The sequence below is a fragment of the Geotrypetes seraphini genome, chromosome 10 (genome assembly GCF_902459505.1).
Source record: "Geotrypetes seraphini chromosome 10, aGeoSer1.1, whole genome shotgun sequence".
In the NCBI taxonomy this organism is placed as follows: Eukaryota; Metazoa; Chordata; class Amphibia; order Gymnophiona; family Dermophiidae; genus Geotrypetes; species Geotrypetes seraphini.
In genome coordinates, this window is record NC_047093.1 from 131,302,248 (window position 1) to 131,312,919 (window position 10,672).

At 41.0% G+C, this 10,672-nt stretch overlaps 1 protein-coding gene across 1 annotated transcript in view; it reads left to right on the forward strand.

The window, feature by feature from the left end:
• LOC117367630 (gastrula zinc finger protein XlCGF57.1-like) overlaps positions 1 to 6,037 on the forward strand; it is a 158,799-nt gene extending 152,762 nt beyond the window's left edge. The window contains exon 12 of the mRNA XM_033960383.1: positions 3,544 to 6,037. Within this exon, the coding sequence (XP_033816274.1) occupies positions 3,544 to 4,345 (802 nt within the window). The 3' untranslated portion in view covers positions 4,346 to 6,037. The remainder of the gene's footprint in view (positions 1 to 3,543) is intronic.
• Positions 6,038 to 10,672: the final 4,635 nt, after the last annotated feature.

Sequence of the window (10,672 nt, forward strand, 5' to 3'; positions counted from 1 at the left end):
CTTGATCCTCTACGATCAGGCTTCCACAGAGACTGCCCTCGCCAAAGTCTGCAGTGACCTGTTCAAGGCCAGATCTAAGGGCCTTTACTCGATCCTCACCCTTCTTGACCTGTCTGCTGCCTTCGATAGTGTTAATCACTGCTTACTCTTTGATACGCTGTCCTCACTTGGATTCCGCGAATCTGTCCTCTCCTGGTTTGCCTCCTACCTCTCCCATCGCACCTTTAGTGTATGCATTGGTGGGTCCTCCTCTGCTACTATTCTACTAGCGGTTGGTGTACCCTAGGGCAGTGGTTCCCAACCCTGTCCTGGAGGACCACCAGGCCAATCGGGTTTTCAGGCTAGACCTAATGAATATGCATGGAGCAGATTTGCATGCCTCTCACTTCCATTATATGCAAATCTCTCTCATGCATATTCATTAGGGCTAGCTTGAAAACCCGATTGGCCTGGTGGTCCTCCAGGACAGGGTTGGGAACCACTACCCTAGGGTTCTGTCTTAGAACCTCTTCTTTTCTTTCTCTACACCTCTTCCCTCAGTGCCCTGATCTCCTCCCATGGCTTCCAGTATTCCCTATATACTGATGACTCCCAGATCTACCTGTCTACGTCCAAAATGCCACCTAAAATCCAATTCCCTCTCTGTTAGCAACAGATACAATAAAAGGTATAACATAACATAACATTGTGCTTCTAAATGGTGTAACTGTAAGTTTAATGCGGTTTACAAAAGATTATATAAAAAGGAGGAACAAGGGAAACACAGATATTTTGAGAAGAGACAAGTTTTCAACTGGGTTCTAAAATGTTTATAAGAACAAGCTATAAGCAACGGGATATAGAATTTTCCTTTTCCACTACGAACTGGGAAGTTATATGCAGGGAGGTGTCCCGGGCATCGACTTGTGCTTTGATCCAGGAGAATGCGTACAAAGTGCTCACTAGATGGTACTATACTCCTGAGCGTTTACACAAAATGTTTCCCGGGACGCCAGCTCTCTGTTGGCGTTGTGGGAAACAGGTGGGTACTTTTTTACATATTTGGTGGGCCTGTGATTCTATTGGACCATTCTGGAAGGCTGTTGCCACTACCCTGTCTAACCTGTTGGGGGTTCAGGTAGGGGTTACGACGCAATCGTGTCTTTTGGGGCTCTATAATGAGAAAGAACACCTCTGGCAAACTAAATTGTTGCGCTGGGGTCTCGCTGCAGCCAAATGTCTCATAGCGAATCACTGGAAAAATACTGCAGCCCCATCTCCATCGGCATGGATAACGAGATTCCTGTCTATCGGACGCATGGAGATAACAGTGGCTACTCGGCGTCACAAATTCCTGTCCAGGTCTTTTACCTGGGATAAAATTAGAGATTTACTGAACACACTGTAGAGTTTTGATAGTTATTCCTGCCTGGTCTGCTCCTTGGATGGAGCGAGGGTCTGGGAGGGGGGGTTTCTGCAGGGAAATTGTAGATGGGAAGCTGTGCATTGCAAGGGGATGGGGGGGGGATTTGGGGGGGGTGATTTTGCGTGAGGTATGGGCATTCTTTGTTTTTGAGCATTTCTTGCAGCTGTTGATTTTGATGTTATTGTGCCTGCAACTTGATATTCATTGTGCATTGTATAATTTGAAAAACTTGAAATAAAAATTTAAATATTAAAAAAAAAAGAACAAGCTATAAGCCTCATCGGTTGAAATTCTTTATTGTGGGAAGCTGTCTGAAATGCTAGTATATGATCAAGCAATTTCTTGCTTTTACAACCCTGAACAGATGATAATATGAACGGGGCAAGTGATCTTCTACTATACTTATAAGATGCCATAAGAAATCTATCGGCAGGACCATACATAACTTTTTTTTTTTTTTTAATCTTTATTCATTTGTAATACTTTCATTAAGTGAATACAAGAAAAAAGATACATTTTACACTTTATACATCACTTAAAATCCTTAGAATATATAATAAGATCAACATATTTCCCCATTAAAAATTATTATAGATATAGTTATTGATAAAGTATATTTATACCCTTCCAAAAGTGCAAATGTCAAATTTCATCTTTATAAGGAAATAGTAAGCACCTATACAAATACTTAATTATTCAAGACTCAACCCAATCCCTCCTACCCACCCTATCACCCAATCAATAAAAAAAACCAATATGACACTTAAACAAGCCTATACTCTATCACTAAGAGATGTAAACAAATGGTGAAAGAGATGAACTGAATCACCTTGGAAGGTGATTCAGAAGAAAAGCAATAAGAGCGCCGAGAAAAGCTTCTCCCTCCCTCCTAAAGCCAGCTGGCCTCCAACCCAGTCAGTCTGAGTTGCTTATATTTTTCTTGGGAAAGCATCCTCAAGCCTTTCAAAATGACAGTCAGCCCTGACAAAAGTGAGGACTGTGACCGTGCCCCCGCAGCTGGCATGCAGCCCACAGCCTCCTATTTATGTGACATACGGAAACTTAGCAAAGCAGATGTCTTTAAAGATCCCTATAGGGATATTTGCCAATATGAAATCATAGCTCAATAGCTGAATGAATCCCAGGTCTCTAGTAGGGTGTTCAGAGTTTCTAGTTAGTGAATGTAATCAGACTGGAAGAGAGGATGAGATGTCAAGAACCAGTGAATGAGACCAGGCTAGTCTTTCTCTCTGCTGTTGCCCACCAATACATATCTAAATGCAACACTGTTTTCTGTAATGTGACATGTAGAGACTTGGGCAAAGCAAATGTCTTTAAAGAGTACTCAATAGCTGTATAATTTATGAGCATTACTTTCATTTTTATCCAGCAGATGATGGATTTGGGAACAAAAGTAAGAGCATGAGAAAGGATGATGGGCAACAAATGGAGGACTGGAAACTTAAAGACCTGTCCAGAGACTTTACAGATTGTGTGGGAGGTATGAGTAAAGTTACACCACCCAGCGTGAAAGAAAAACTTCAGAATGGAGCTAGACCCAGTGTGTGTACTGAACAAGGGAGATATGTCAACTGTTTCTCAAATTTTGCACAAAATCAGAGACTTAATAGAGAAAGACTGCTTCATAAACCTGCCAGTGAGGAAAGGTTCTCTAAGAAATCAGACCTTTCAGAAGAAAAAATTTACACACACAAGTCATTCCAGTGTACTGAATGTGAAAAATGTTTTATGTATAAATCACAACTTATAATTCATCAGAAAGTCCATAAAGGGCAAAAACCATCAAAATGTTCTGTACACAATAAAAGCTTTAGTCAGACATTTCAGCTGAAAAGTCATGAATTAACAAACAATAGAAAGATACAAGTGTATGAAATGAACCTCAAGGAAATGGAGATATTTAAATGTCTAATATGTGATAAAAGCTTCAATCAAAAAAGTAATGTCAGAATTCATGAAAAAATCCACACTGGAGAGAAGCCACATAAATGTTCTGAATGTGAGAAAAGTTTCATTCAAAAATATAAACTCAGAGTTCATGAAAGAATCCACACTGGAGAGAAACCATATAAATGTTCTCACTGTAATGAAAATTTCAATCAAAAATATAATCTCAGAGTTCATGAAAGAATCCACACTGGAGAGAAACCATATAAATGTTCAGAATGTGATAAATGTTTCAATCACTTAAGTACTCTCAGAACTCACGAAAGAATCCACACTGGAGAGAAACCATATAAATGTTTTGAATGCGGTAAAAGTCTCAGTCGAAGGTATGAACTCAGAATTCATGAAAGAATCCATACTGGAGAAAAACCTTATACATGTTCTGAATGTTATAAAAATTTCAATCAAAGATATAAACTCAGAATTCATGAAAGAATCCACATTGGAGAAAATCCTTATAAATGTTCAGAATGTGATAAAAGCTTCAAACAAAAATATAATCTCAGAGTTCATGAAAGAATCCACACTGGAGAAAAACCATATAAATGTTTTGAATGTGATAAATGTTTCAATCACTTAAGTACTCTCAGAACTCATGAAAGAATCCACACTGGAGAAAACCCATATAAATGTTTTCAATGTGATAAAAGCTTCAAACAAAATTATAAACTCAGAACTCATGAAAGAATCCACACTGGAGAAAAACCATATAAATGTTCTCAGTGTGATAAAAGCTTCAATCAAAAAAATAACCTCAGTACGCATGAAAGAATCCACACTGGAGAAAAACCATATAAATGTTCCCAGTGTAATAAAGGCTTCTATCAAAAAAATAACCTCAGTACGCATGAAAGAATCCACACTGGGGAAAAGCCATATAAATGTTTTCAGTGTGATAAACTCTTCAATCAAAAATGTAAACTCAAAGTTCATGAAAAAATCCATATTAGAGAGAAAAAATATACATTTTGAATGTGATAAAATCATCCACACTGGAGAAAAACCATATAAACATTCTGAATGTGATAAAAGCTTCAATCAAAAAATATTAATCTCAGAAATTATGAAAAGAATCCACACATGGGCAAATCTATATAAGTGTTCTGAATGTAACACTAGGTCTAAGAGAAGTTGAAAGCTCAATGTACAAAGAGCTTAATAAATTGCCTTAAAATGTGAAAAATGATATACTAAATTTAAGCATGTTAACTTCATCACAAAAATGTGGTAGACCTCATTCCTAATCTTCGGATCCAGTGAGGAAAGCAATGGACTGCAAGAAAACAACAATTTCAAACTATGTAAAAACTAATAAACCATCTACAGAGCCAGAGCTCAATTCCATTCTAAGGCCCTCGATTATTTACTAGATCTTGTAAATGGTGGTTGGGGATGGGAGAAAACCAGTGGAGATGGTACCATTATGATGGGGATGGTGCAGGGATGGAAATAATTGACTGGGGATAATGAGCCAGTAAGAATAGGATGGGGTGAGTAAGTTTCAAGTTTCTTTTAATTTGATGAGTTGCTTAATTTAATTTTTACTAAGCGAGTTACAACATTGGAAAAAAAACAAAAAACATTAATTTTAACATACCGTTTAAAAATTTATAAACAATAGTTAAGACCAACAGACTTACAGACCAACCGAGACACTGGGTAAAAAAAGGGCAGAACTACAATTCAATATTTTTAGAGTGCAGGGTAGAGAGGAATATAATTGACTGGGAATAGGTAGGGACGCGGACAAGATGATGTCCCTGTGCACACCTCTACCAAAGGCTCTAGAGATTTGGAACAATAGAGATATAGTCCTGGCTGTAATGTGATCCTTACAGGTCCCTCCTGCCCACATGGAAGAAAATGGGGCTTAGCAGCAGGATGGCCCTTGCAAGCATGCTTAGTGCAAGATGGAAGATCATTGAGAATACAACTGGTGCTTTGGGCCCAGAGGCCTCTGAGCGTACACTGGATTCCCTGGGAATGCAGTTGACACATGGGGTCTGGCAATGGCCCCAGGGAGTGCATTTGGCATTCAGGTTTAGGCAGGCCATTCTAGCCCTCATGGATTACCCAGCAGCCATTTGGGGAAAAATTTTTAATAAAGGGGAAGAGAGATAAAATTAATACTACCCACATTGGTAAGAGTCTTAGAGACTGGCAGTAGGAGCAAAGATTATACTGTTACAGGATGCTTAATAAATTCCTTGCCAAATATTTTTCATAAAGTTGCCACTATTTTTTTTCATATAATGTAAGTTGTAATTAGAGACTGATTAGTACTAGGATTTAAGATGCTTAATAAATTGCTTATGAAATATTTTTCATAAAGTTCCTGTTTATATTGTTTTCATATAATGTAAGTTGTAATCAGTTCAGCCAGCCTCTTTTGATCTTTCCTGGAGGAAAAGGAGGGAAATCCCATCCACTAATACCTTTCCTGGCCATATGGAGGCGACAGGTGCCAAGCTTTTAAGGTCCTGACGGAGTCTGCCCAGATCAGCCTTGGACACAGGGATGCTCTCGGGGGGAGGGGGGGAGCATTACATCAAGTTTCCCACCTTTCCTACATAACAAGCTCTCAAATACAGTGAAAGGTCTAATGCAGGGATCTCAAAGTCCCTCTCGAGGGCCGCAATCCAGTCGGGTTTTCAGGATTTCCTCAATGAATATGCATGAGATTTATGTGCATGCACTGCTTTCAATGCCTATTCATTGGTGGAAATCCTGAAAACCCAACTGGATTGCGGCCCTCAAGGAGGGACTTTGAGACCCCTGGTCTAATGCGTATGACTGTACATCATTTTACTTTTCACCTGTTGTAAAAGTTCTCATTTTCTCTTGATTCCACAATCTCCTGAACCACTTGTTAATGAGATCTACAGGAGTCAGGAGCTGTTAAGCCCGAAGACTGTCTTTTGCATTTGAAGATCATCGCACATGTGCTTGCTAACATGCAGTCTTTTAAAAGAATACCCAGAATCCCTCAGATCAGGGGTAGGGATAGTTAAGTTGAAATAGGTTACCCAAATCACTAGAGATACGAACCCCCAGATACCGAATTGATTTAGCAGCCCAACGAAACGGGAAAGCACCATGTAAATGAGATAATAAGTCAGCGGGGAGTGAGACATTGAGCAGTTCAGACTTAGTAACATTGATTTTAAACCCAGCCACCCTACCATCCTGCTCTAACACCCAAAGAACTTCCGTCAATGATTGGCGAGGGTGAGTAAGCGTAAAAAGAATATCATCCGCGTGGAGCGAAATCTTAAGCTCCTGAGCACCTACTTCAATTCTTCGAATGCTCACATTATCACGAATGGCCCTGGTCAGGGATTCCATAACTAAAGCAAAAATAAGGGGTGATAGCGAACATCCCTGTCGGGTCCCACACTGGACCGAGAAGGAAGCAGTATACCTCCCATTTACCCACAAACAAACCTCTGGGTTGGCATATAACAAGGTCAGCCATTGCAGAAAATTGCTCGAGATCCCCACCCGATGAAAAACTGCCTGCATAAAAGGCCAAAAAACCCTATCAAAGGGTTTCTCGGCATCAACTGAGTGTAAGACCAAGAGAACAGAAAAATTACGCACCACCCACTTAAGATCCAACACCTTACGAACATAATCACCAGGGTATCTCCCTGAGATGAAACCATGGATCATCATGGATCAGAGCTGGCAAAAAACGTTGCAACCGGACTGCCAGAATACGAGCAAACAACTTATAATATACCCTCAGTAATGATATCGGCCTATAAGACCCACAATTAGTGGGATCCTTGCTAGGTTTGAGAAGAAGCATAACGGCCACTTGATGAAAAGAAGACTGCAGATGCCTGTCTCCCCAAAAGGAGTTAAATAGGCACGTAAGAGGTTCCACAATGAAGGCCTCCATTTTTTTGTAAAACAAAGGGGAGAAGCCATCAATACCAGGGGCCTTGCTGGCCGACAAGTGTTTAATGGCCGCCACAACTTCCCCAGACTGAATGGGGGAAGAAAGCCAGTCCGCATCAATCTCCACCAACCGGGAAACTGAACACCCAAAAGGAAAATCTCTATGTCCGACACAGAGGCACTAATCTCAGGAGTGTACAACTCCTGATAAAACGCCATAAAAGCCCAATGAATGGCAGCCTTCCCAGATTGGAGCTGTCCAGCGGCATCTCTTACTCAAAAGATGAGGTGCTGCGCCTGAGTCTGCTGAAGCTGTGAGGCCAGCAAATGCCCTACCCCCCACTTAAAAAACTGCCTCCGCCATTGAAAAGCCCATGCCATTTCCTCCAAATCAAGCTCCCGAAGATCCTTTCTGCAAGCGTCCAAGGCTGGACCCCCCTCCCAAGGAAGGATTCCACTTATGACGGTATTCCAGCCGTCTAAGGCGGGCAAGCAATTCCAGCTTACGGACAATCTGGCATTTGTTATGGTACGAACCCCGAGATATACAGCAAGCCCGCAAAGTCGCTTTGAAACTTTCCCAGAGGACACTAGGACTTACCTCGCCCGTATCATTCAATGCAAGGAAGTCTTTACATCTGCCTCCAACAGCGACAAAGTATGGGGATCACAGAGCAAAACATCATTCAGTCGCCACTTACAGAACCCCTCCCTGTCCCCACCTACCCACAACACCATGGAAAGGGGGACATGATCAGACCATGGGGCTCAATAGTAGACCCAGAAACCCACGTCAGCATAGCAAGATTAGTCCACCACATATCGATTCTGGTAGAGGAATTATCTAATGCCGAATAAAATGTATAATCTCTCTCTCTCGGATGGTGGAAGCGCTGCACATCCTCCAGATCATGACGGTGGAGAAATCTATGGAAAGCTCAGTGATCACCTCTAGCATAACGAATTGCCAAATTGGAATTGTCCTCTTGTGGATGGCAGGTAAGATTGAAATCCCCCCAATCAAAACAGTGCCTTCCGCATGGTCCAACAATAAACGCTCCAAAAGAGCATAAGCCCCTTGACCAGAATTAGGAGCATAGATGTTCAATAAACTATACAATTGCCCATCCAACTCCGCCTTCACAAGAATGTACCGCCCCTCCGTATCCCTGATCACCTAATCTAATCTAATCTAAACCTTAGGTCTGTATACCGCATCATCTCTACATTCGTAAAGCTCGACACAGTTAACAAGAGTTAGGGTAGAAAGGAACTCCAGTGGAGGGAAGAGGCAAAATGCGGAGAAAAATTTAGAGGGCTAGTATGACCAGAGAAAGAGGAGGAGTTACGTTTTCGAGAATAACCAGGTTTTCTCTCTGACAGCTGTGGCAGATCTGAGAATGTGGAACTAATAGGTTCACTGCAGACTTTAAGTCTTTTAAAAAATCTCTAAAGACGTATCTATTTGTGAGAGCCTTTCATAATTGACTTTGAAGATAGCAGATGGTTCCGCTTCCCTTGACATACTGAAAACAAGAGAATGGTACTCTAATGTAACCTGTTTATTTATGTATTTGTTGTTATTTTATGTATTTAAGAATTGTAACCTACTTAGTTTATAAGCGGGATATAAATTTTTAAAATAAAATAAAATCTAAATATTAATCATATGTGTGAGATAGACCTCATGACAAAATGAAAAGTTGAGGGGTTTCCTTCCCTCCCAGCTCCAGATCCTAATACAAATAAAAGCCAAAGAAGGCAGTTCCTATGAAAGCTAATAAAATAATGTATTAATTAGCCCAATAAAAAGGTATCTTCTCATTTTCTTTTATTTGTGTGTGTGTGTATTTTTTTAAAATCTCTATTAATTTCCACAGTTAAAAATGGGTCAGGGATCCATCATCTACCCTGTATTCTGAAAAAGTACCACAGGAGGGCAGCATTGGGCATAATAGGGATGGCTGAGGCAATGGTGCCCTCTTGTGGGAAATCTTCAGAATTGTGTGTTCAAATGAAGGTAAACCTTAGACATTTTTACAACAAAAAGGGGCTGGATAGGATTTGAACTTTATAACACTTTAGGAATTTATTTTTCCCTTATTTCAGGCTCAGATCACTGCCAAAGAAAGATGTTATCCAAAGGTTGGTTGGTTGAAGTACTAAACTCCTCTGGTGCAAATTCAAGTGTGTACATTGTTTTCAATAGATGTAAATAATTTATATATTTAACACATTTTTTTTCTCATCTCATTCATTTAAGAGGTTAAACATACAATAAAATAAATTATTCCAGGTACTAATCCTCATGAGAAATCCCTTCAAATCAGATTCCTCAAACACTTATATAGAGAGCAGATCTTGTCGGAAGGCACAGACTCGCCCAGCAATTGAGACTTTTGTACTATCTTCATCTCATCAAAACTGCTGCCCTTTCCTTTTCATGTTTGAGGAAGGGGGGCTGGCAAATTACAAAAGCCTTAAGGTGTTGTCAGAAAATTGCCAAGTTAACCCAATTCTAGGAGGGAGACCTTTTGGCCAGTTGGTTCTGAACTCACACCCCAAGGTGTGGGATTTGTAGCCTGATTCGGGGCACTGAAATCAGTACTGTAGGTCTCGTTAGGCACCAGGACTGGCCTTAAAACTCCCTCCTGGCTATCTTTGCGCTTCTGCATTGTAAAACATGTGGGTAGGGTTTCCTTGACTTGTGATATTAGCAGTCACGCCTTCAGACATGCCAACCTGCCAGCTTACAAAGTCATTTCACTGGAGCTATATGGTAATCCTACTCAAGAAAGATGGAGGGATGAAAATAGAGAAGACACTTGGGCAACGGGAGAGGAATTCTGGGCAGAAGGAGATGCCATGCCCGAGTGGTAGGAGGGAGTAGTTCCCAGTAGGAGGCAGCATTGCATTGGATCTGTTACTGGTTGGTAAGCTGGTGGAGGGGGGTGTGCGGTTCAAGGTTCACCTGAATCTCCTAATACCCTTGAGCCAGCCCTAGGGTTACCAGATTTGTTCCAGAAAAAAAAAAAAGACATGTGGCCCCACCTCATTCTGTCCCCAGCCCTGCCCCCACACAAAGCTCATCTCTCTTTCCCTGAGTCCAGGCCACATCTGGAGGGCCTCCAAGCATGTGCAGATGTTTCTATATGTCATGTCTCTGTCCAAGTTAGATTATAAGCTCTTCTGAGCAGGGACCGTTTATAAATATCAAAATGTACAGCGCTGAGTACGCCTTTCAGCACTTTATAAGTGATAAGTAGTAGTAGATGTGACATCATTGCATTACATCCGCACATGCTCAGAGGCCCTCCAGATGCAGCCTCAAGCCCAGGGCCTTCCAAAACATGGACAAACTGCCAGGTTTTGAAAATGGATCTGGACATGTCCAGG